Genomic DNA, 26,825 nt, shown 5'->3' with positions numbered 1-26,825 from the left:
TGCATGGATCCTAAAGATATTTTTTTGAATTTGCAATGTTCAAGCAATTTTTAAAAAGTAAAGACAGTTTCATTAGTATAAGAGCTGAATGGTCATCTACAGAAGGGTACAAAATGACATTGATTATGATTGAATCAGCTGTTTCCAACCGGCTTGCCAACACACTGAGGTGCTGTGAAGGCCCCACATGTCTGCCACAAAATAAGATTCAAAATGATTAAACACTAATGCAAATAAACTAAATCTAATCTTCGTTTGCAGTTCTGTGGTTGGCATCTCCTTGCCCCAATGAACCTCCGGATCCTAAAGATCTTAACAAGAATATCAAAAGAGAACATTACCAAATACCGAAGCGTGAGGAAATCACATCTGACATGGCTGGTGCACAATTCTTTATGAAACTTGATGCATCTCAGGGTTTCTGGCAACTAAAGCTGGAGGAACAAAGTACAAAATACAGCACTTTTAATACGCCATTTGGATGGTGCTACTTTCTGAGATTGCCGATTGGCATGATTCCGGCATCAGAAATCTTTCACCGTGCCATGGAGCACATAATTCAAAGGCATCGAAGGGAACATCTGTACGTGGATGATATCATCGTTTGGGGTTCAACCATAGAAGAGAACAATACAAGGTTGCTTAACATTCTAACAGGAGAAATGGGGTGACGCTCAACAAGCAAAAGTGCCACTTTGGAGTAACTGAAGTCACATTCCTAGGTGACAAGCTCTCATCGTGTGGCATTGAACCTGACAAAGACAAATCCAATGAATTCGCAACATGCCAAAACCACACAACAAGAAAGCCATCTTAAGAGTGATGGGTATAACCAACTTTATAGGGAAATTCATTCCAAACCTGTCAGCAAAAACACATCTCTGTGATCTCCTGCACAAGACAATGGATCTCACTTGGACTAAGCAACATGAGCAAGAGTGGAAGAAGCTCAAGACTTCATTAACCACCACACCAGTTCTTACATTTTTTGATTCATCAAAGCAGATTAAAGTGTCAACAGATGCGCAGAAAGATGATCTGGGAGCAGTTTTTCTACAACTCGAGCATGACGATTGGAAACCAGTCGCATATGCATCACGATCCATGACAACAACAGAGCAGAGGTACGTTCAAATCAAAAAAGAATGCCTGGGTTTAGTTGTAGGCTTGGAGAAATTCTATGACTACATCTGTGGGCTTCCAACTTTCACAGTTGAGACAGTTCATCGTCCTTTGGTTAACATCATAAAAATAAATCTCAACCAGATTTCTCTGCGCATTTAGACGTTGATGATGAAGTTACAAGGCTACGACTTCAATCTCATCTACACGGCAGGCAAATATTTGTTCTTAGCAGATGCATTATCGAGAGCACCGATACAAAGTATTAGCAGTGAAATTGCTGAAGATGTAGATCTGCATGTCAATCTTATATCCACACTACTACCAGTACCAGATACAAAACTATGTGAGATCCGAGAAGAGGCTAGGAAGGATCAAACTCTTCAAGAGGTGATGGGGAACATCAACCCACACTTGCCCAGAGGTCAATGTATGTCATTCTACAATATAAGATCGGAGACCGGTATCATTAATGGACTTTGACAAAGGGTCATCTAGACTCGAAACGTTAGCTCTTTTCTCTCCCCACAGATGCTGCCAGACCTGTTGAGATTTTCCAGCATTTTCTCTTTTGGTTTCAGATTTCAGAATCCGCAGTAATTTGCTTTTTATCATTAATGGAGTGGTACTTTGTTTGAACACTATAGTCATACCTCAACCTCTTTGCAAGGGTGAACTAAAGAGGTTACATAAAGGACACATAGGGATTGAAAAATGTAAACAGAGAGCTTGTGATTCTGTTTACTGGCCAGGTATAAACCAGGATATTGACAAGATGGTCAGTAGCTGTCACACATGCCAGACGCATTGTTGTAAGCAAACAGGAGAACTTATGCAAATATCTGATTTACCTACTGCACCATGGCAGAAAGTAAATATTGATCTCTTTCACCTACGAGGGAAAGATTATTTAATGATCATAGACTATTTTTCAAATTATCCCGAAATGGCTCTACTGGCAAGCAGTGTAATACTACATATCAAGACAATTTTTGCTAGACACAGAATTCCGCAAATCGCCGTGAGTGACAACGGTCCTTGTTTTAGCTGTAAAGAATGGCAACATTTCACAGTCACATATGATTTCATTCACATCACGTCGAGTCCGTTGTACCCTCAAGCCAATGGAAAAGCCGAAAAAGGTGTACATATTGTTAAGCAATTAATGAAGAAAGCAATGGACAGCCAATCTGATCCATATCTCGCACTATTGAGTTAGAGCGTTACCATTGTCACATGGTTGATCACCAGCAGAGTTACTCATGAACAGAAGGTTGTGTACCAGACTTCCATACTTGACATAGAAGGAAGAGAATGCAGTGGTACTGCAGGAAATGCAAAAAAATTAAAACAAAACAAAAGCAGTTCTATGATAGTGTGTCTAGAACTTTACCACCTCTGAGTAGTGATGACATTATGAGAGGAGAAGATTCAGGCAATTGGTCGAGAAAAGCCATTGTACTTGAAGAAGTAGCACCTCGTTCCTTAAATACATAGACAGACGATGGGTTGGTTTTCATAAGAAATCGTTGCACGCTCTTGACAACCAGAGAAGGCTTTCACAACAACGTAATGGATGACGAATCTACGTCAGAATCAACATTAGCTGTAGTGTCAGCTAGATCAGCAGTATCTGAGCATGAGAATGTCATGGAGAACATTGAAGCTACAAGTTCTGAACAGCAAGGTTAAACTTTGAGAAGATCAACTAGAGTCAGAAGAAAACCTGATCGACTCAATTTGTAGGTTTAGACTATTTGTACATTCTATGCTTGCTGTTTTGTGTTAAACCAGTTTTGATAGTTAAAAATAAATAATACTGTGAGACTCACAGGCTCATGTTATCACATGTAAACATACTGATGATAATGTATTAATTTATCCCTTCAAAGGAAAGGGGATGTAGTGATATCATGGCTGTGCTGTAATTCACCGACTGACCACCAGTAGATAAGTGAATGTTGGATTCAGGTGACCCCTCAGACTGGCTGGAGGAAGCTGGAGAGAGGTTGCTTGTGCTTGATCTTATTATTATTCATCTATTGTTTTGTATATAGTTTACCCACAGTTAATGTTATTAGTCATGAGAGAATCCCAGGTTATTGGGCTCTGGGCAAAGTGCCCTGGCACTACCACTGGCACCTGGGCACCTTGGTACTGCCAGCCTGCCACCTTAGTACTGCCATCCAGGCACTAGGCTGGAAGGGCACTGCCAGTATGCCAGACTGGCAGTGCCAAGGTACCCAGGTCCCAGGTTGCCCACACCAGGTTTGAGCCGAGGTGCCTTGCCCATAAGAGGTGGGGTGAGAGAGAAGCTCGAGGACCCTGGAATAGGTAAGTTTGGTGCAGTAAGGGTTCCGGAGGCCGTGGAGAGATCTGTGAGAGAGGTCGAAATATCGGGGTGGCCTTTGCAAATGGTGCCCTGATCTGCGAGGTGCCTTCCTGCACCGAGAGATGAGCTCATCAGTACAGGAAATTATGTAAGTGTGGACTTAATGAGGTGTTCCCCCTGAGGCCAAAAAATGTAGCAAAGTGCCATTGAATAGTGGGGTCTTTCTTGGTGGTGCTGGCACTGAGAAACATCCCGTTAAATGCACCGGAAACGGGACTCTGTTGCTGTCCCGTTGAATCGCCCACCTTATTTTTTATGCTAAACTGCATCACCTCACTCTGTTCTGTATTAAATTCTATCTGTTACTTGTCTGCCCATTCTGATAGACTATCTATGCCATGTTGTAGGCGATTTGTATCATCCGCACACCTCCATGTTTGATATTGTAAGCAAACATTGAAATTTATTAAGTCCATCCTTAGTTGCCTTGTAGTTTTTGTAACAGGTTGAAACAACTGAGCCTTGTGAATGTCATTTGAACTCACATGCTCAGGATTATTATTAATCCAGTCTTTAGGATTACTTGTATGGCAACAGGGGTAAAAGCACCGTATCCTTGCATTGCTAGAGTTTTAAACTGTAATCCATCCCAGACAGATGTCTTTCACTGGCAAGACATAAGAGCTCATAGGTTCTCAATCCCATTCCTAACCAATTCAGATAAACAGCAAATTTACTCTAATGACAGCTTCACTCACCAAAGTCGCAAGTGATATGAAAAATAGGAATAGCATAGCAATCAAAGCATTTCTGTAATTGGGTGAGGTCACGATGTTGGATAAAATAGAGGGATTACATATTTAATCCCACTGTAACTGAGTTGGAAATACCTGATGCTTAAATGCACCATTTCCTACCACTGACATGTCTCATATTCCGAGTATTAAAATATTACATTCAATACATGATTCATTTTCAGTAGCATTGTATTATTTGATTATATGTGATGTGGAGATGCCGGCGTTGGACTGGGGTGAGCACAGTAAGAAGTCTTACAACACCAGGTTAAAGTGCAGTCATTCAGAGAGAGGACACCCTGGGACATCACCTCAGCAACCTTAGTGATCAGTTGGAGGACAGGTTACTTGGTTTATGTAGCACCCTGCAAGTCACTTTGAGCATTGTAGTCTGACTTCACATTGTTGCAACCTGACCTTGCAAGATGGCAATCTGAATTCCCACTCCAGGGGCGAAATTCTCTGCAGACCGTCGTAACGCCGATTTCCGGCGAGCAAAATTGGTGTAGATGACTCCGGCGTGGGGGCCTTCTTTTAGGCGGCTATTCTCCGTTCCCGGAGGGGCCAGCAGCGGACTGACGCGATACGCGTCAGTTTCACCATTTGGGGGGGGGGGGGGGGGGGAGGAGAGAGACAGACCCGGCATTTGGGGGGGGGGAGAGAGACAGACCGGCATTTGGGGGGGGGGGGGAGAGGGAGAGACAGACCAGCATTGGGGGGGGGGGGGAGGAGGAGAGAGACAGACCCGGCGTTGGGGGGTTTGCGGCGTTGAGTTGAGAGGAGAGGGGGGGGGGTTTGCGGCGTGGCGTTGAGTTGAGAGGGGGGGGGTTTGCGGCGTTGAGTTGAGGGGGGAGGAAGGAAGGGGGGAGGAGGAAGGAAGGGGGGAGGAGGAAGGAAGGGGGAGGAGGAGAGAGGGGGGGAGGAGGAGAGGGGGGGGTGTGGGTACCGGCCTTCAGAGGGAGGGGGGGGTGTGGGTACCGGCCTTCAGAGGGAGGGGGACGGGGTGTGGGTACCGGCGTTGAGGGGGGGGTACCCGGCGTTGAGAGGGGGGGGACCCGGCGTTGAGGGGGGGGGGGGGTTGCGGCGATGAGGGGGGGTTGCGGCATTGAGGGTGGAGGGTTGCGGCGTTGCGAGAGATGGGGGGGCGGCGTTGGAGGGGGGTAGGGGTGGTGGGGAGGGGGGTAGGGGCGTTGGAGGGAGGTAGGTGTGGTGAGGGGGGGTGGTTGGGGTAGGGGGCAGCGGCGCACAGAGGGGGGGGCGACGGTGCATTGGCCCCGGGCATCCGTCGCCCCCCCTCTCTGCACGCCGCTGCCCCCAAACCACCCCCCCCGATGCCGCAACCCCCCTTGATGCCGCAACCCCCCCCGATGCCGCAACCCCCCCCGATGCCGCAACCCCCCCCGATGCCGCAACCCCCCCCGATGCCGCAACCCCCCCGATGCCGCAACCCCCCCCGATGCCGCAACCCCCCCCCAGATGCCGCACCCCCCCCCATGCCGCAACCCCCCCCGATGCCGCAACCCCCCCCCGATGCCGCAACCCCCCCGATGCCGCAACCCCCCCCGATGCCGCAACCCCCCCCGATGCTGCAACCCCCCCCCCCCGACGCCGCAACCCCCCCCCGATGCCGCAACCCCCCCCGATGCCGCAACCCCCCCCCCGATGCCGCAACCCCCCCCCCCCCCGACACTGAACAGCGTCAACCATCATCAATGGTTGACGCCGCTTTAAAGCTACTGTGATTTTCGCCGACGTGACCCGTGGCCACGTCGGCGGGACTTCGGCCCATCCGGGCCGGAGATTTGTGGAAACAAAAATATAATGAAATCCCGCCGGCGCCAGCTGTTTTCAGAGGCTGCCGGCGGGATTTGCACAGCGCCGGTTTTTGGCCGGTCAGAGAATTAAAAACCCTGCGGGAGCGGGATTAACGCCGCTGCCGGCCGATTCTCCGACCCTGCGTGGGGTTGGAGAATTTCGCCCCAGGCCTGAGATGTGTGCTGCTGCTGCTTGTGCTGCAATGAATGAAAATGAAAATCGCTTATTGTCACGAGTAGGCTTCTAGTCGCCACATTCCGCCGCCTGTCCAGGGAGGCTGGTACGGGAATCGAACCGTGCTGCTGGCCTGCTTCGTCTGCTTTAAAAGCCAGCAATTTAGCTCAGTGAGCTAAATCAGCCCCTGCAATAGGTGAGATTCGCAATTAGACACTATGGGTGTGATCTTCCGGCCTTATTAAACTCTTGATCAAGCGAAACGAGGCCAGTGAATAGCGGGACAGGCCAAAAATGAGGAGGGTGGATGAGTGCCGTGGGGAGGGGGCCAGCGCCCTGTCCGGTTGGCGTTGTGAGTGGGTGTCCGGGGTACAGGGTCTGGGGCCCGGTGAGGGGGGCCCACTGCGGCCAGGAGTACCTGGGCATGGTGTTCCGGGTAGGGTGGGTGGGTGGGAGGGATCAGTGGGGGAACGGAGGATCCCGGAGTGGAAGCCACTGCTTTTTGTCAGTCTAACACGCTCTCCCAATGCCTAACAGATATTGAACACTACAGCAGAGATGTTGGATGCAGAAGTTGCCCTAGTGGTGCTGGTGCTACACCATGCGACCAGATGCTGGAGAAGGCGGAAGCAGCAATATCTGCAGATGCTCGAGGCAGCGGCCCACGTACAGGTCCCCGCCCAACATCCTGAGGACCCAACTGCCCATTAGGACATTAGGGATCCAGAGTGGGAGTCCCGCGCTGGCCGAGGGTATACAGGCGTCGCTGATTCTTTGAACAGATGACGGACAGAGCGTGCCACAGGAGGCTCCGCCTCAACATGGAGACGGTGCGACACCTGTGCCATATCCTTGCGGACTTGGCACCACATGGAGGAGGAGGACACCCGCTCCGGTGGCCATCAAAGTCACTGCAGCTCAGAACATTTATGCCTCGGGTTCATTCCAGGGCTCGAGCGGGGATCTGCATGGTATCTCAGCAGACCACAACCCACAGGTGCATTTGGAAGGTCACAAATGCCCTGTATGCCCTGGCTGTAACATGGACCAGGCTCAGCAAGATGCCCAGGCTGCATGATTCTCCGCCATTGCCAGGGTGCCCCACGTCCAAGGGGTCATAGATGCCAAGCATGTCGCCTGCGCTCACTGGGCCATCTGGGGGTGCCCCACGTAAACAGAAAGGAGTTCCACTCCTTCAACATGCAGCTCGTGTGCGACTACCAGATGAACATAATGCACTTGTGTCCACGCTTCCCGGGGACTGTGCATGACAGCTACATCCTGGGGCAGTCTGTCATCCTCAGCCTCTTTGAGGAGCACCTCAGGATGGGCGGCTTGCTCTTGGGGGGATAAGGGTTATCCGCTGAGCACCTGGCTAATGACACCAGTACAGAGGCCAGAGACCGAAGTGGAGGCACGTTACAACAAGGCCCATGCATCCACCCAGGCATGATTGAGCGGTGCATCGGACTCCTCAAGATGAGGTTCCGATGCCTCCACCGCTCCGGTGGTGCACTCCAGTACGCCCCGCGGAGGGTCACCCGCTTTGTGGTGGTCTGTTCTGTCCTCCACAACCTGACACACCAGCGGGGCGACGAGCTGAAGGTTGGTGACGAGGAACATGTGGCTACCAAAGAGGAGGAGGAGGGAGACGAGCTTGATGATGATGAGGAGGCGCCGGACTAGCAGGGGCAGGAGTGTCATGCTGGGGAGGAACCTGAGGCCCAGCCAGAGGCTGCATGACAGGCGACATCGGTGGGGGTCCGGCAAGCCCAGAGGGCCAGGGAGGCCCTCATACTTACTGACTTCACCTAGGACGTGGCCTGGTCGGTCATCGCAATCTTACTCACTCACCACCCTCATTTCCCACTCTCCTAGGGTATGTGTCACATCACTCCAGGGTGCTGGGACTGTGTCGGCACCTTTAGCGGGTCACTGTCGAGTGGCTCACCTTCCGGGTCCTCAGGGGAAAAGGACATCCCTCCTGCCCTCCACTGCATCTAGTAACCTCCCCAGGTCAGCATCCTGAATCTTGGTCTTCGCAACACCATTGTTGCGAGCTGGCTGGGATTGGCCGAGCAATTGCAGTTTAAGTGCTGCTCGACCTTGTCAGCGGGGGGGGGGGGGGGGCTGGTGAGTGCGGTCCTGGCGAATCAGCTGGCGAGCCGACATTTGGGACGAGAATTGGACATCGTTGAATAGCGTTGCCAGCCTTGTTGGGCCGAGCACCGGGTACTCGCAGCAATTCCTGCTCGCTAGAAAACATAGAAATGTTTCTGGAAAATCACGTCCTATGGGCCCGAAACAGGCAATGTGTTGTGCCTGGCGGGTGAATCTTAGGAGCGACCAAAATTGGGCTTCGCACCAGGTACCGAGCCAATCGCGAGTTACCGGACCCGTGACACCTGCCACAATCTGATTTAAATATACCGACATCGTATTCACCCGGCGCCCGGGAGTCAATGGCTGCACTGGCAAGACCTCAACCGGGTGCCGGTTAGTTATGGAATCTACAAGCCGAGACCAGTCATGGTGGCCACTCGGGGGTCTCAGAGGCTAGTGAATCTCCGCGGGTGGTCAGGGAAAGGACTGGCAGTACTCTAAAATTCCCCCTGGCACCTGGGCACCTGGGTTGATAGTGCCTGAACCACGCCCTATATAATTTCCATGCTGAAAATGTTAGTCTCAAGCTTTGTGCAAAGCATTGTGCCATTGGTTCTGGATCTCTCTATGCATTCTGGCAGGCTTTCAAAGCACCAAGCCTTGTGTTGTGCATAACCATCAGTCTTCTTCTGTATACTGTCTCTTCAAAGTCCTCATCCATGTCCTCTCACTGCCTGGCTGCACCTTACTATTTTTTTTGTGGCGATGTACGGATTTCCTCTCTAAGATAGGTGCAGTGTCAGTCAGTGTTTCTGACCTGGTGGCTGTGAATGTGAAATCAAGTGATGGTGTATCTTCATCATTGCTCTTTTCTTGATTTTCTTTCTGTGGTGGTATGATTTGCATAGCTGTCTGCCATTAGTGCATAACACCGGCTTACCATTGGCCCTGGTCGGTCATGTGCCTCTCGACCGATTGGTTGAGACCAGTCATGTGATGGCTCTCCGATTGGTCGAGAGGCTGAGTTAACCACGCCTCCATACCGAGGTATAAATAGTCAGAATGCCCGGCGGTCGTCCATTTTATTGTAGTCGACCGCAGGGCTAAGTTCTAGCTTATTAAAGCCTAACTTTTGTATCGCCACTCGTCTCGCGTTCGATTGATGGCTCATCAATTTAATAAGCTAGATTTTTGAAGATGGAGTTCCGGATCAAGCCCTAATGCCTCCGCATCAGCCCGCAAACTCAGAACGCTGCAGAAATTTTTCAACATTGGCTGACATGTCTCGAAGGATACCTGGAGTCTGCAACCAGCCCCCCCACCATGGCACAGAAGCTTCACATCCTCCACTCCAGCGTGGGCATAGCAGCCTACGCGATAATCAAGGAGGAGAAAGATTATGATGCAGCCATACTAAAGCTGAATGGACAATTCCTTAAACCAGTCAACAGAGTATTCGCCCGACATCTGCTGGCCACCAGACAACAGCCTCCCGGTGCCTGGGAGGAATTGCTCCTGCCTCGCAGTTTCAGCTACGGAGCACATGGAACTGCTGATCAGAGATGCTTACGTGGCTGGGATGCAGTCCCCCGCTATCCGCCAGCGGATGCTGGAGAAAGACGACCTCAGCTTAACTGAGGCACGGACTCTCTCCACCTCCCTGGAGGTCGCTGATCTAAACGCCCGCGCCTATGTCCCCAGCCGCGCTGCACCATCCTGGGCCTCCCCACCACCATCCGCCGCTCCCGACCTCCCTCAGGCCTGCGCCGCGGGACGCCCCGACAAGTCCACGGGGCCCTGCTGCTACTTTTGCGGGTTCGCGAAACACTCTCGCCCGCGCTGCCCAGCCCGCTCCGCCCTCTGTAAGAGCTGCGGGAAGAAGGGCCACTTCTCCACTGTCTGCCAGGCCAAAACGGTCGCTGCGGTTCTGCTCAGCGACCAGGGATCCCCCCCTCCGGGCCCTTGCTGGCCCCTCCTGGACGCCGCGCAACACTCTCCCCCCCGCCCCCGGGCCCCTGTGCGCGGCCTGCGCGCCTCTCTCTCTCCTCCGAGCCCTCTCGGGCCCCTCCAGGACGCCGCGCAACTCTCTCCCCCCCCCCGCCCCCGGGCCCCTGCGCCCGGCCTGCGCGCCTCTCTCTCTCCTCCGGGCCCTCCCGGTCCCCTCCTGGACGCCGCGCAACTCTCTGCCCCCCGCCCCCGGGCCCCTGCGCCCGGCCTGCGCGCCTCTCTCTCTCCTCCGGGCCCTCCCGGTCCCCTCCTGGACGCCGCGCAACTCTCTGCCCCCCGCCCCCGGGCCCCTGCGCCCGGCCTGCGCGCCTCTCTCTCCCCTCTGGGCCCTCCCGGTCCCCTCCTGGATGCCGCGCAACTCTCTCCCCACCTGCCCCCTGGCCGCTGCGCCCGGCCTGCGTGCTTCTCTCTCTCCTCCGGGCCCTTCCGGGCCCCTCCAGCGCACCGTGCTACTCTCCACTCGCCGCCCCCGGGCCCCCGCCCCTGGCCTGCGCGCCTCTCTGCCCCCGCTCCCAGCCGCTCTGACCGGCCCGCCGGCACCGCTAACCCTGCCCCCAGCAACCACGAGGGCCCCCCGGGCGCCGCCATCTTGGGGCGCCGACTCCACGTGCGGGTCCTGGGCGCCGCCATCTTGGGGCCCCGACTCCACGTGCGGATCCTGGGCACCACCTTCCGGAACTGGCACGCAAGGTTCTTCCAGCATCTACTCGGACGACGACGACGAATATGGAGTTTCTCCATGGCTCGCGGCCATTCAGCTCGATCAGTCACGTCCACGAACACTCGCCAAAACGACAACGCTGATCTACCTCAACGGCCACGAGACGGGCTGCCTACCGGACTCCGGGAGCACGGAAAGCTTCGTTCACCCTGCCACGATAAGACGCTGCGCGCTCCCTGTCCATCCTGTAAAACACAAAATTGGGTTAGCCTCAGGTTCGCACTCTGTCCGCATCACCGGGTGCTGCATCGCGGACCTCACGGTCCAAGGGAAGGTTTTTAAAAATTATAAACTCCTTGTCCTCCCTGACCTTTGCGCACCGGCACTCCTAGGACTGGACTTCCAGTGCAACCTGCAGAGCTTGACCTTCCAATTCGGCGGCCCTATACCCCCCCTCACTGTCTGCAGCCTCGCGTCCCTCAAAGTGGACCCCCCCCTCCTTGTTTGCTAATCTCACCCCTGATTGCAAACCCGTCGCGACACGGAGCAGACGGTACAGTGCCCAGGACCGGTCCTTCATCAGGTCCGAGGTCCAAAGGTTGCTGACGGAAGGGGTCATCGAGGGCAGCAACAGTCCCTGGCGAGCCCAAGTGCTGGTGGTCCAGACTGGGGAGAAAAACCGGATGGTCATCGACTATAGCCAGATCATCAACCGGTTTATGCAACTGGACGCGTATCCTCTCCCCCGTATTTCCGCCATGGTAAACGATATCGCGAAATACAAGGTCTTCTCCACTGTGGACCTTAAGTCCGCTTACCACCAGCTCCCCCTCCGCGCGAGTGACCGCAAATACACCGCGTTTGAGGCAGATGGGCGCCTCTACCACTTCCTTAGGGTTCCATTTGGTGTCACAAATGGGGTCTCGGTCTTCCAACGGGAGATGGACCGAATGGTCGACAAGTACGGATTACGGGCTACCTTCCCGTATCTTGATAATGTCACCATCTGCAGCCATGATCAGCAGGACCATGACGCCAATCTCCAGAAATGCCTCCAAACCGCAAAACTCCTCAACCTCACATACAATAAGGATAAGTGCGTGTTTAGCACCAACCATCTAGCCATCCTCGGCTACGTAGTGTGTAAAGGAGTGATAGGCCCCGACCCCGAACGCATGCGCCCCCTGATGGAACTCCCTCTCCCCAATGCCCTCAAATCCCTCAAACGCTGCCTGGGTTTCTTCGCTTACTACGCCCAATGGGTTCCCAACAACGCTGACAAGGCCCGTCCCCTCATTCAAACTACGACCTTCCCGCTGTCGACAGAGGCCTGCTAGGCCTTTAGCCGCATCAAAGCGGACATCGCAAAGGCCACGATGCGCGCCATCGACGAGTCCCTCCCCTTCCAGGTCGAGAGCGACGCATCAGAAGTAGCTCTGGCGGCCACCCTGAACCAAGCGGGCAGACCCGTGGCCTTCTTCTCCAGAACCCTCCAGGCTTCCGAAGTCCGCCACCCCTCTGTGGAAAAGGAAGCCCAGGCCATAGTCGAAGCGGTGCGACATTGGAGGCACTATTTGGCTGGCAGGAGGTTTACCCTCCTCACAGACCAACGGTCAGTTGTCTTCATGTTCGATAATGCACAAAGGGGCAAGATTAAGAATGAGAAGATCTTACGGTGGCGGATCGAGTTGTCCACGTACAACTATGAGATCTTGTATCGTCCTGGGAAGCTCAATGAGCCTCCTGATGCCCTGTCCCGCGGTACCTGCGCCAGCACACAGATAGACTACCTCCGCTCCCTCCACGCGGACCTCTGCCATCCAGGGGTGACCCTTCTCTACCATTTCATTAAGGCCCGCAACCTGCCTTTCTCCATCGCGGAAGTCAGGACAGTAACCCGTGACTGCCACATCTGCGCCGAGAGCAAACCGCACTTCTACCGCCCCGAGCGCGCACACCTGATAAAAGCATCCCGCCCCTTTGAACGTCTCAGTATTGACTTCAAGGGGCCCCTTCCCTCTAACAACTGCAACCTTTACTTCTTGGCGGTAATTGACGAATTCTCCCGCTTCCCCTTCGCCATTCCCTGCCCCGACATGACCACATCGACCGTCATTAAGGCCCTCCTCTCCATCTTCTCCCTGTTCGGCTACCCCGCATACATACACAGCGATCAGGGGTCCTCCTTTATGAGCGATAAGCTGCGTCAATTCCTGCTCAACAGTGGCATTGCCTCTAGCAGGACGACCAGCTATAACCCCCGGGGTAACGGACAGGTCGAGCGGGAGAATGGTACCATCTGGAAGACCATACTACTGGCCCTCCGGTCCAGAGATCTCCCTATTTCCCGATGGCAAGAGGTTATCCCCGATGCCCTACATTCTATCCGCTCACTCCTCTGCACCGCAACAAATCAGACACCTCATGAACGTCTTCTTGTCTTCCCCAGGAAGTCGTCCTCCGGATCCCCTCTCCCGATGTGGCTGGCCGCCCCCGGACCCATCTTGCTCCGGACGCATGTGCGGGTGCACAAGTCCGACCCGTTGGTGGAACAAGTCCAGTTACTCCACGCTAACTCGCAGTATGCGTATGTGGAGTACCCCGACGGTCGGCAGGACACGGTCTTCCTCCGGGACCTGGCACCCGCCGGCGTGTGGCCTTCCCCCCCCTTCACCACAGACCCCCCCCTGTTTTTTTCCCCCCAGCGCCCCACCCATGTCACCCCTTCCCCATCCATGGCGTCTCCACAGCCAGCTCGGGTGACGGAGACTATTCAAGGACCATCGCTCCCGGACTCCAGGACGTCAGCGGAACCACCACCATCGGCTGAACCGACGTCACCTACTCCACTGCGGCGGTCTGCCAGAACGTCACGGGCCACGAAAAGACTGATCGAATTGATTTAAATTTCAACAGCTCCATGGACTTTGTTGGGACTTTGTGTACTATTGCTAATTGTCTGGGCCAGTGGGAAGCCAAAAATGTAATAAAAGAAAAGGAGAGAAAATTTTTGTTCTCCCGGCTGCTACTCATACCACCAGTTCTCTCCCCCCCCCCCCCTGCCCCCGGCTCTCGTTGATACCCCCCCCCCCCCCCCGGCTTCTTTCTCCGCAAGGGGTGAATGTGGTGGTAGGATTTGCATAGCTGTCTGCCATTGGTGCAGAACACCGGCTTACCATTGGCCCTGGCTGGTCATGTGCCTCTCGACCGATTGGTTGAGACCAGTCATGTGACGGCTCTCCGATTGGTCGAGAGGCTGAGTTAACCACGCCTCCATACCGAGGTATAAATAGTCAGAATGCCCAGCGGTCGTCCATTTTATTGTAGTCGACCGCAGGGCTAAGTTCTAGCTTATTAAAGCCAACTTTTGTATAGCAACTCGTCTCTCGTGCAATTGATGGCTCATCACTTTCATTGCCTGGCCAGTTGGATGTCTGAGAGGAAAAAAGCATGAGGGTAAGAATGTGACTAGGGGAGAGGGGAAAGTAAGAGGTGTATGCTTACACCACCTGCAACAGGTAATTCAAACAAGATTTTTGATAAGGGGAAGTGGGATGTGAGAAGAATGATTAGGTATGACGACACCATCATCTTCAATGATTTCAGCCCTGCCACTGAACATGGTCTATGCAATAGCCTTTTTAACAATGACTAGCATTGACTTCTCCATGGAGTTTGGGACACGCAAGCGCAATGTCCCCCTCCAGCTAACTTCTGCTGCCACTGGTTGTGTGCCACGTTGTCGTGTAAGAGAGAGGGAAATGTGTCAGTGAGTGCCATGAACTGCATTTGGCTGATGTGATTGACAATGGGAATTCCCACGGCCCTCACGTGAGATCATTACACTTATTATGGCAATGCATTCAGGTTCTTGACTTTGAGCATTCTAACTTTAGGGATGAGAATTTTTACACAACCTGCTTGATGTGAATGGAGCAGTGTGCCTTTAAAATGGAGTATTGAGCCTCAACACTTTTCCTCACTTGAAACCTGCTGGCCACTATTTTAATGGCTAAAGTGTAATTTGATGATGGGCACACCTCTCTCAAATGGACAAGACCTCAAATTTATGTTAATTTGGGTCACCTTGTTGAATTTGGTGTATATGCGTATAAGTAATTGAAGATGGCAGGCCATGTTGAAAGGTAGATAATAAAACGTGGTATCCTATGTTTTACTAATAGGGGCATTGAGTGCAGAATTAAAGAGTTCAAGTTCATGATCTTATAGAGGTCTATAAAATAATGATGTGGGGATGCCGGGTGAGCACAGTAAGAAGTCTTACAACACCAGGTTAAAGTCCAACAGGTTTGTTTCAAACACGAGCTTTCGGAGCGTGTTTGAAACAAACCTGTTGGACTTTAACCTGGTGTTGTAAGACTTCTTGCTATAAAATAATGAGGGGCATAGATGAGATAGATAGTCAACGGGCGGTATTCTCCGCTCCCGATAAAAATCGGGATGGCCGTCGTGAAATCGGCCGAGGTTCACGACAGCCTCAGGGCCCGCTCCCCGCACCTAATTCACCCCCACCCGGGGGGCTAGGAGCGGGCCTCCGTCTTTCCCGGCCGCGACCTTGTTGCGCCGGAAATGGCGCGCAAAACAGTGCATTTGTGAGGTAATCCGTGCATGCGCGGATGACTTCATCGCGCAGACGGCACAAATCGCGCATGCGCGGTGCCCGTCTGTCTCCTCAGCCGCCCGGCAAGATGTGGCGGCTTGATCTTGCTGGGCGGCGGAGGGGAAAGAGTGGGTCTGTTTTGGACGCTGGCCCGACGATCGGTGGGCACCGATCACGGGCCTGTCCCCTCCCGAGCAAAGTCGTGGTGCTCCCGTGCCAATCGGACGCCTAGATGCCCCAAATGGCATCTGGCGCCCGTTTCACGAATGCAGCAACCAGGTGTGGTTGCTGCTGTGGTGAAACGGGCGTGAAGGGCCGGCCACTCGGCCCATCGGGCTCGGAGAATCGGCGTTCGCCGTGAAAAATGGTAAGCGGCGATTTTTCCGAGAGGGGGAGGGAGAATCGCTGGGGTCGCCAGGGGGGCGTAAAAAATGTCGGGAGGCACTCCTGTGATTCTCCCACGCCGCATGGGGAGCGGAGAATTCCGCCCAACATCTTTTCCCAAAGGTAGGGGAGCCTAAAACTAGAAGGCATTGGTTTAAGATAAGAGCGGAGAGGTACAAATGGGTCCAGGGGCAATTTTTTTCACGCAGAGGGTGGTAAGTGTCTGGAACTAGCTGCCAGAGGCAGGAGTAGAGGCGGATGCAATTTTGTCTTTTAAAAAGCATTTACACAGTTATATGGGAAAGCGGTATAAAGAGATATGGGCCAAATGTGGGCAATTGGGACTAGTTTAGTGATAAAAACTGGGCGGCATGGGCAAGTTGGGCTGAAGGACCTGTTTTCATGTTGTAAACCTCTATGACCTCTATCACTCAATGGTAAACTTGTATAAGACACCAGTTAGGCCTCACCTGGAGTACTGTGTCTAGTTCTGGCACCATACTTGAAGAAGGATGTGAAGGCATTGGAAAGAGTACAGAGGAAATTCACAAGAATGATTTCAGGTATTATGATCCGGACAAGACCCCAACAGTGACTAGGATACTGGACAGAAACCCTAAGATTTTATTTTAGTTTTGTCAGTCTGTGAGGAAAGGATACCTCGCTCCAGGAGTGATTTCACGCAAAATAGGGATATGGTATATTGAAACAAATTTTAATACGAACACAGTATTAAAATATCTTTAGAACTGCACAATAAAAATAACTTAAAATTACCTCTTAAACAATGGTAATAAATACAGTGACACAATAACCTAAAACTGCTATTGTTATTCCCACTCAAACAACAAAGCCATCTCAGGTCTCAATCCACTTTCAAATACAATTAACATTCAGGAATACTTGCTGTACAGAGATGTTCTTTGAAACTGTTTTAAAGAAAAGGCCTGAATCCTGTCAGAACCATGCAGAAACTCTGGCTGTATTTCTTCAGAAGCTGCTTCTCATCTTGTTTCAGCTGAACTTGCGGCCACATAATTCTGAACTGCTTGGAAAGGAACCTCTAAAGTGTCTACAGACATATCTTTATCTTTAACTGTACTGCAGTGAGAGCAGATGCTAGACTTCTGCTCACATCCCAATCTAAAACTCAACTAAACTGCTTTTCTACAAAATGCCTGGGATCAAAGGCTATGGGGAGAAAGCAGGATTAGGCTATTGATGATCAGCCATGATCGTGATGAATGGTAGAGCAGGGTTGAAGGGCCAAAAGGTCTCCTCCTACTCCTATCTTCTATGTATCTATGTATATACCTTAGCTCCTCCCATTACTTACATAATCTTACCAAGCTAAAACACAATGTAACTAATTAACTTCACAGGGAAACCCTTAATTCAAACAAAATTCCATTCGCCCAAGCTTTTATTATGCCTTAAATTGCACATCTAGCTCCAAAAACCTTTCAAACCAGTATTCTTTAAAAGCACGACTACAGCAGTTATACGCACATTAATCCAAACATTTAACCCTTACAGCACCAAATATCTGGAATACAATATATCTGAAATTTCTGCATTCATCTCTCAGCGATAAATAACTGTAGCTATGAGGTTAGATCGGAGAGGTTGAGTCTGTTTTCCTTGGAGAAAAGAAGGCTGAGAGGAGACTTAGTAGGGATATTCAGGATTCTGAGGGCTATGGACAGGGTAAATAGTGAGAAATTGTTCTCTTTCAGGAGTACATCAAGAACTAGAAGACACAGATTCAAAATAAAGGGCAAAAGGAGTAGAAGTAATGTGAGGATGTTTTTTTTCACCCAGAGGGTGGTTGGAGTCTGGAATAAACTTCCTGAGACTGCAGTGGAGGCTGGTTCGATCAACATATTCAAAAGGGAATTAGATTGCTACCTGAAAAGAAAGAATGAGCAAGTTTACATGGATAAAGCAGGGGAGTGGGACTAGGTAGGCAGAATGCTCTCTCACAGGGGCAGTGCAGACTCGATAGGCCAAATGGACTTCTTCTGCACTATAAAGATTCTTTGATTCTGAATGAGCAAGCCACTATGCCATTTTCACCAGAATGAAGCAGGTCCGGAAGATTCAGAGGTCCTTTGAGATAAGCGTAAATATTTCCTTTGTGCAGCCAAGAGGAGCAGACAGCTTCAGGCTGCCACTATTTCCACATCCCAGCCAGCTGCTGCTCTCTTTCGATCTCACACAAAGAGCTGACTGGCAGCATACAGATGACATGCAAGAGTTAAATTACTGAGCCTGATATCCTGAACATTGAATGTATTTCAAATTCATTCAACACCCACCCATTTGAAGTTTGCTGGGAGTTATAACCAACCCCTAAATTAGTTCACACAATTACATGCAGGAAACGTCTATAGGCAGGAAATTTTTTTTAAAACAAAGCCTACCTCTGGACAGACTCATTATTTATTGGAATTTTTTATTCATCCATGGGATGTGGTGCTGCGGGATCATATCCGGATGTCTTCAACCCCGTGAGGAGAGCTGAGGCAACATATTTATTTACAATATGATTGTATCAAGGGATCTTCAAATGCTTGTTCTTACTCTTGAATGCTTTGATCTGGGTTTTACTTGCATTGCAATGTGCAGAGCAGATGTGATAGGTTCACTGCTTTGCCTATTGGTTACATTGATTCAAATACAGATGCAAGATTATCTGCCTGAGTGTGTTGTGAACAAGTCAGGTTATGCTAACCATTGGAATGTGAGCATTCAGTGCTCCAGAATGGGGTTGGTTACATGGGGCTGAATTTGTGCTCTGAAATTGGGTGTGCAGAATCAGGAAAATTCCCAACTCCCCAAATGGCCAGATTTTCGTTCCAGGTGAGAATTAACTAGAATCGGATCCACCACCCCGGAAAGAGTGCAGAGGCTGCCAAAAAAAGCTGCTGAGTGCAATGACAGGCTGGTTAAAAGGCCCACATTGGTGCTCTGGCCTTCATCTAAGTGATAATAAAAATATTTAAAAAGAAGCCTTCTAGCTCTCATCCCACACCTCTCTCACCTCCCACTCACTCCCCATGCTCCTTCCATGTCAACTCATGCCACCTCATTTCCCCACCACCCCCATAGCCCCTTGTATCCTCAATGCCAACCTATGCCCCTTTACCCATCCCCATGGTCCCTCATATCCTCCATACAAAACCATGACTCCCTTCTCATCTCGAGAACCCTTTATAGCCCCTGTGCCAACTTAGTGTCACCTCATCATTGCATATCAACTTTTGCCCACACCTTCAATCCTTTGTCTTTACAAAGCAACTCACCGAGTAGCCAACAAGGCTTGGAGCCATGCGGAGATGAAATAAAATATAGTTCAAAGAATCCATTACAGACTTCTCTATATATAGGAACATGGTAGCAGAAGTACTCCATTCGGCCCCTCAAACCTGCTCCACCATCAAACCAGAGCATGGCTGATCTTCTACCTCAATGTCATGTTCCTGCAATTTCATTGTATGCCTTAATATCATCGGTGTTCAGAAATCCATCAAATTCAGCTTTGAACAGACTCAATAGTCGGACAGAAATTTCTGCCCCCCCCCCCCCCCCCCCCGCCATTTTCAACAGGGTTTCCCATTGTTTGCACCCTCCGCCACCAAGAAACCCACAGTTGGGAGTTTGCCATCAGCAGGAAATGACGATCCTGTCAGCGGGAATGGCTCGAAAATCCTGCCCAATGACTGAGCCTCCACAGTCCTCTGGTGTAGAGAATTCAAAAGATTTATCACTCTGCAGTTTGGATTGGATTGGATTGGATTTGTTTATTGTCACGTGTACCGAGGTACAGTGAAAAGTATTTTTCTGCGAGCAGCTCAACAGATCATTCAGTACATGGAAGAAAAGGGAATTAAACAAAATTCAAGAAAATACAAGAAAATACATGAGAATACATAATAGGGCAACACAAGATATACAATGTGACTACATAAGCATTGGCATCGGATGAAGCATACAGGGTGTAGTGTTAATGAGGTCAGTCAATAAGAGGGTCATTTAGGAGTCTGGTGACAGTGGGGAAGAAGCTGTTTTTGAGTCTGTTCGTGCGTGTTCTCAGACTTCTGTATCTCCTGCCCGATGGAAGAAGTTGGAAAAGTGAGTAAGCCGGGTGGGAGGGATCCTTGATTATGCTACCCGCTTTCCCCCGGCAGCGGGAGGTGTAGATGGAGTCCATGGATGGGAGGCGGGTTCGTGTGATGGACTGGGCGGTATTCACGTCTCTCTGAAGTTCCTTGCGGTCCTGGGCCGAGCAGTTGCCATACCAGGCTGTGATGCAGCCCGATAGGATGCTTTCTATAGTGCATCTGTAAAAGTTGGTAAGGGTTAATGTGGACATGCCGAATTTCCTTAGTTTCCTGAGGAAGTATAGGCGCTGTTGTGCTTTCTTGGTGATAGCGTCGACGTGAGTTTACCAGGACAGATTTTTGGTGATGTGCACCCCTAGGAATTTGAAACTGCTAACCATCTCCACCTCGGCCCCGTTGATGCTGACAGGGGTGTGTACAGTACTTTGCTTCCTGAAGTCGATGACCAGCTCTTTAGTTTTGCTGGCATTGAGGGAGAGATTGTTGTCGTTACACCACTCCACTAGGTTCTCTATCTCCCTCCTGTATTCGGACTCGTCGTCATTCGAGATCCGGCCCACTATGGTCGTATCATCAGCAAACTTGTAGATGGAGTTGGAACCAAGTTTTGCCACGCATTCGTGTGTGTACAGGGAGTAGAGTAGGGGGCTAAGTACGCAGCCTTGCAGGGCACCGGTATTGAGGACTATTGTGGAGGAGGTGTTAGTGTTCATTCTTACTGATTGTGGTCTGTTGGTCAGAAAGTCAAGGATCCAGTTGCAGAGTGGAGAGCCAAGTCCTAGGTTTTGGAGCTTTGATATGAGCTTGGCTGGGATTATGGTGTTGAAGGCGGAACTGTAGTCAATAAATAGGAGTCTGATGTAGGAGTCCTTGTTTTCGAGATGCTCTAAGGATGAGTGTAGGGCCAGGGAAATGGCGTCTGATGTGGACCGGTTGCGATGGTATGCGAATTGAAGTGGGTCAAGGCGTTCCGGGAGTATGGAGGTGATGCGCTTCATGATCAGCCTCTCGAAGCACTTCATTACAACTGACGTAAGGGCCACCGGGCGGTAGTCATTGAGGCATGTTGCCTGGTTCTTCTTTGGTACCAGTATGATGGTGGTCTTCTTGAAGCAGGTGGGGACCTCGGAGTGGAGTAGGGATATGTTAAAGATGTCTGTGAATACCTCTGCCAGCTGGTATGCGCAGGCTCTGAGTGCACGACCAGGGATCCCGTCCAGGCCCGTCGCCTTCCGTGGGTTCACTTTCAGGAAGGCCGATCTGACTTCGGAAACTGTGATGGTGGGTATGGGTGAATTATGGGCTGCTGGGGCACTCGACAGCGGATTGTTGGTTACCTGCTCAAACCGAGCATAGAATGCATTACGTTCATCGGGGAGGGGTGCGCTGCTGCCAGAGATACTGCTCGGCTTCGCTTTGTAGCCCGTTATGTTGTTTAGTCCTTGCCATAACCGCCGAGAGTCTGTCTGTGACTCTAGCTTAGTTTGATATTCTCTCTTGGCACCTCGGATGGCTGTGCGGAGGTCGTACCTGGATTTCTTGTATAGGACAGGGTCGCCTGCCTTGAACGCCTCAGATCTGTCCTTCAGTAGGGAGTCAATCTCGCGGTTGAGCCATGGTTTCCGGTTGGGGAACGTACGTACTGCTTTCTTTGGCACGCAGTCGTCCAAACAATTGCTGATGAAGTCTGTGACGGTGGTGGCATACTCATTTAAGTTAGTCGCTGAGTTCTTAAATTCCTCCTCATCTTGGTCCTTTAATATAAAAAAATGACCTCATTGATAAAAGCACATTCAGTCTATTCAACTCACTTCAAGGCCGGGATTCCCCCCTACCCGGCGGAACGAAGTGGCGTGAACCACTCTGGCGTCGGGCCTCCTGAAAGGTGCGGAATTCTCCGCACCTTTAGGGGCCAAGCCCTCACATTGAGGGGCTAGGCCCGCACCGGAGTGGCTCGCGCTCCGCCGGCCGGCGTGAGCGGCCTTTGGCGCCCCACCAGCCGGGGCCGAAAGGCCTTCGCCGGCCGGCGGAAGTCTGCACATGTGCTGGTGCGTCAGCGGCTGCATGCGCAGGGGAGGGGGTCTCTTCCGTTCCCGACATGGTGAAGGCCATGGCGGGGCGGAAGAAAAAGAGTGTCCCCATGGCGCAGGCCCGCCCACCGATCGGTGGGCCCTAATCGTGGGCCAGGCCACTGTGGGGGCACCCCCCGGGGTCAGATCACCCCGCGTCCCCCCCAGGACCCCGGAGACCACCCGCGCCGCCAATCCCGCCAGTCAGGTAGGTGTTTTGATTCCCGCCGGCGGGAGAGGCCTGTCAGCGGCGGGACTTCGGCCTATCGCGGGCCGGAGACCGGTGCGGCGCAATTCCCGCCCCTGTCAAATCTCGGTGGGCGGAGAATTCGGGATGCGGTGGGGGCGGGAACGACGCCGGCCCCATGCGATTCTCCGACTCCAAAACAAAGATAGCTCCACATCAAAGATAGCTTATGCCTTAATAACCACTTGGAGTTGTAAATTGGACTTTGAATTTATAGGTCTCCGCTATGATCATGATAGGTTGTAGAAACAGACAAGCAGCACTAATACTATAATGACAACCCTCATGTCAATAAACATCTGTTGAAATTGCAAAAACTAATGGGCGAAATTCTCCAATCGGGAGACGAAGGGCTGTATTCTCCGCCGGCTCCAAAAATCGCGGAGGCCGTCGTGAACTCGGCCGAGGTTCACGACGGACTCGGGGCCGTTACCCGCACATAATTCACCCCCACCCGGAGGGCTAGGAGCGGGCCCCCGTCGTTCCCGGCCGCCGGAAATGACGCCCGAACGGCGCTCCGCGGATGTCATCCACGCATGCGCAGGAACCTACGCATGCGCGGATGACATCAGCGTGCAGACGACGCGAACCCGCGCATGTGCGGTGCCGTCATTCTCCACCGTCGCCCGGCAAGACGGGGTGGCTTGATCTTGCCGGGCGGCGGAGGGGAAAGAGTGCGTCCGTTTTGGACGCAGGACCGACGATCGGTGGGCACCAATCGCGGGCCTGTCCCCTCCGGAGCACAGTCGCAGTGCTCCCGTCCCAATCGGGCTCCTGGATGCCCCAAACGGGCATCCGGCTCCCGTTTCACGAATGCAGCGACCAGGTGTGGTTGCTGCCGTGGTGAAACGGGCGTGAAGGGCCGGCTGCTCGGCCCATCGGGCTCGGAGAATTGGCGTTCGCCGTGAAAAACGGCGAGCGGCGATTTTTCCGAGGGGGCGGAGAATCGCGGGGGCGCCAGGGGGGGCCTAAAAAATGTCGGGAGGCCCTCCCACGATTCTCCCACGTCACGTGGGGAGCAGAGAATTCCGCCCTAAGTCCCGACGCCGGAGTGAAACCCGGAGTGTTTCAGTCTGGCGTTGGAGGCCGCTCCCCGCTCCCTATTCTCCCACCCCCGGGGGGAGGCTAGGAGCAGCGCCGCGTCGTTTACGCGCGCCGGGCCTTGGCGCCGCGTAAAAGTGGCGCCGCGTAAATTACGTGGCCAGCGCCACGTAAATTACGTCATCCGCGCATGCGCAGGTTGGCCGACGCCGATGCGCGGTTGCCGTCCTCCCCGTGGCCGCCCCGCAAGAAATGTCAGATGGATCTTGTGGGGCGGCGGTGTAAAGGTCATCCTTCAGAGAGGCCGGTCTGCCGATCGGTGGGCATCGATCGTGGGCCAGACTCCTTTTGAAGCCCCCCCCTGTGCTGGATCCCCCCTCCACCCCCCCCCAACGTTCCCACTCTGTTCCCGCCGGCAGCAATCAGGTGTGAACGGCGCCGGCGGGAACCTGTCGTGTTGGGCAGGCCGATCGCCCCATCCGGGCTGGAGAATCGCCGCTCGGCCATTACAAACGGCTAACGGCGATTCTCCGACCGGCCAGCCGTGAATCGTGCCGCACCGGTTTGTGGGGGGGGGGAGGTGGGAGAATCGCGTGCAGGTGCCGGGGCACGTGGTGGGACTCGCTCGGCTCCCCAGCGATTCTCCCACCCGGCGTGAGGGGGGGAGAATTCCGCTTAATGGGCGTGATTTACGCAACCACGATGGGTGGGAGAATAGCGGGAGGCCCACTTCCGCATCCCACTATACTCCCCCCCCCCCGCCCCCCCCCCCCCCCCCCCCCCCACAAAATGGCGTGTCCGGTTTTCCAACACGCCGCTCGGAGAATCCATGAAGAGCGGCGGCCCGCGATTCTCCGACCCGGATAGGCCGAGCGGCCTGCCGTTCCCGACCTGTTCACGACGGCGGCAACCACACCTGGTCACTGCCGTCGTGACCATGACGCGCCAGGTAAGTGTGGGGCCTGTGGGGGGGCGGATCGGGGATCGAGCACCACGACCGTGCTCGGGAGGGGACTGGCCCGCGATCGGTGCCCACCGATCGTTGGGCCGGCATCTCAAGGGGATGCACTCTTTCTCCTCCGCCGCCCCGCACGATCAACCTGCGACGTCTTGCGGGGCGGCTGAGAGGAAAGACGGCAATCATTAGGCTCCGCCGCGGCGTCATTCTTGGCGCGCCGGGCCTTGAAGCCAGGGACAAGGTCCAGCCGCTGAGTTTCCTGGTACGGCGTGCCTATCCCCCCGGGTAGGGGAGAATAGGGGGCCGGGAGAGGCTTCTGACGCCGTCGTGAACCTCTTCAGGTTTCATGACGGCGTCGGGCCTTGCGGAGAAGTCAGCCCAATGTTTTTTCAACTACAGGCTTGTTTTTCTTTCAAAATTTGAAGTGCAGAGATTAACATGACTTGACAGTTACACAGACATTATCCACTCTTTAATCACTCTCAACATATTTACTCTCAACAATCCAAAATGGGTACCTGGGGCAAAATTCTCCCCTCCCTGGCGGGGTGGGGGATCCCGGCGTAGCGGAGTGGCACCAACCACTCCGGCATCGGGCCTCCCCAAAGGTGCGAAAAATTCCGCACCTTCAGGGGCTAGGCCCATGCCGGAGTGGCTCCCGCTCTGCCGACTGGCGCCAAAACTGGCGCCAAAGACGCCGCCCGATGTCGGGGCTGGCCGAAAGGCCTTCGCAGGTCGGCGTGAGTCCGTGCATGCGCCGGAGCATCAGCGGCCGCTGATGTCACCACCGGCGCATGAGCGGTGGAGGGGGTCTCTTCCGTCTCCGCCATGGTGGAGGCCGTGGCGGCGGCGGAAGAAAAAGAGTGCCCCCACGGCACTGTCCTGCCCGCCGATCGATGGGCCCCGATCGCGGGCCAGGCCACCGTGGGGGCCCGCTCGCGCCGCCAATCCCGCCGGCACAGAGGTGGTTTAAACCACGTCGGCGGGTGAGGCCTGACAGCGGCGGGACTTCGGCCCATCGCGGGCCGGAGTATCGCCGCGGGGGGCACGCCGATCGCCGCGGGGGGCACGCCGATTGGCGCGGGGGGCACGCCGATCGCTGCGGGGGGCACGCCGATTGGCGCGGGGGGCCAGCCGACTGGCTGGGTGGTGGAGAATTCCGGCCATGGCGGGGGCGCGATTTACGCCGGCCCTGGGCGATTCCACGGGGGTAGGAGAATTCTGCCCCTGATTTCTCCAAAGAACGGTTGGCAGATTCAGACCTTTCTATCCAATTCATATCACCCATGTGACACCTTTTGGAAATCCCAGAAATGAAAATTGCTTCTGAGTGAAGGCAGATTTAAATGTGGCACTGCCTGTGTGAACTGCAGATGTGTGAAATACATCCTGCCACTATTCGAGATCACTCCCCAAGCCCAACGAAACTGATGGGTACTGGGTTTGGGGGGCAGATTCCAGGCTCCTGCGCCATTTTAATTAAGGAGTGGAATACTTCTGTTTCTGCGAAAATTAGGGCCATACTGTTTTACTAAGTTCCGGTACAGGAGAAAAATTAAGTCGAGGTTTTGGTGTATCTTAAGCAATGTGCAAAAAAAAAAAAATCAGAGGGGAGAATCATGCTTCATGCCTCCTGCTCAGAAACTGTTTGGTAGAAGGTCAGGGAATATTCCTGCACTGATGTTTTTCTTTGACAAGGCCATGAATGAGCCTTCCACTCAGTGCCTGTCCATAATAATGCTGCTGGAATCAGCAAACAAGAAGTACCTCTCCTGTGCTTCCCTCCCTCTTCAGCAGCTATAGTATTGTGATGCTACCAAGTTGATGTGCTATCTTTTTCATTTTCTCCTTAACTCCTAGAATTATTTATAGTTTCTAATAACGCTTTTATTTTGTTTTACCAGGTCACTTTGGTTCATCGGTTGCTTCATATTTCATATTCTTGAGATGGATGTATGGGATCAATATGGTTCTGTTTGGATTAACCTTTGGTCTGGTCATGATCCCTGAGGTAAACTTTAAATTAGCACAATTTTATTTAATTTATTATTGTCACATGTACTAGTATACAGTGAAAAGTATTGTTCCTTGCATGCTGTACAAACAATGCATGCCGTACATTGTACGTACATTGAAGGAGACATGGCCCCTGTCTACATCAATGGGAACAAAGTAAAAAGGACCTTTGAGAAGGCTGCTCTGATGTCTGCAATGGTGATCTCAGATACAAGTTCATCCGAGGCTTCTGGGGTGGAGGGCTTGCTCTTGCTGACCTCTTGCTCAAACAGTGCATAGAATGCGTTGAGCTCATCAGGGAGGGGTGCATTGGAGCCGGCGATTTTACATGCCTTCATCTTGAAGCCCGTTATG

At 52.8% G+C, this 26,825-nt stretch overlaps 1 protein-coding gene across 1 annotated transcript in view; it reads left to right on the top strand.

Moving 5' to 3' along the window:
* Positions 1-26,825, top strand: part of tmc1 (transmembrane channel-like 1) — a 116,435-nt gene that overhangs the window by 27,176 nt on the left and 62,434 nt on the right. Inside the window, exon 7 of the mRNA XM_038803884.1 lies at positions 26,360-26,466. Coding sequence (XP_038659812.1) covers positions 26,360-26,466 — 107 coding nt within the window. The remainder of the gene's footprint in view (positions 1-26,359; positions 26,467-26,825) is intronic.

The sequence above is a fragment of the Scyliorhinus canicula genome, chromosome 8 (genome assembly GCF_902713615.1).
Source record: "Scyliorhinus canicula chromosome 8, sScyCan1.1, whole genome shotgun sequence".
Classification (NCBI taxonomy): Eukaryota; Metazoa; Chordata; class Chondrichthyes; order Carcharhiniformes; family Scyliorhinidae; genus Scyliorhinus; species Scyliorhinus canicula.
Note: the sequence above shows the minus strand (reverse complement) of the source record. Positions and strands in the feature narration are given on the sequence as shown.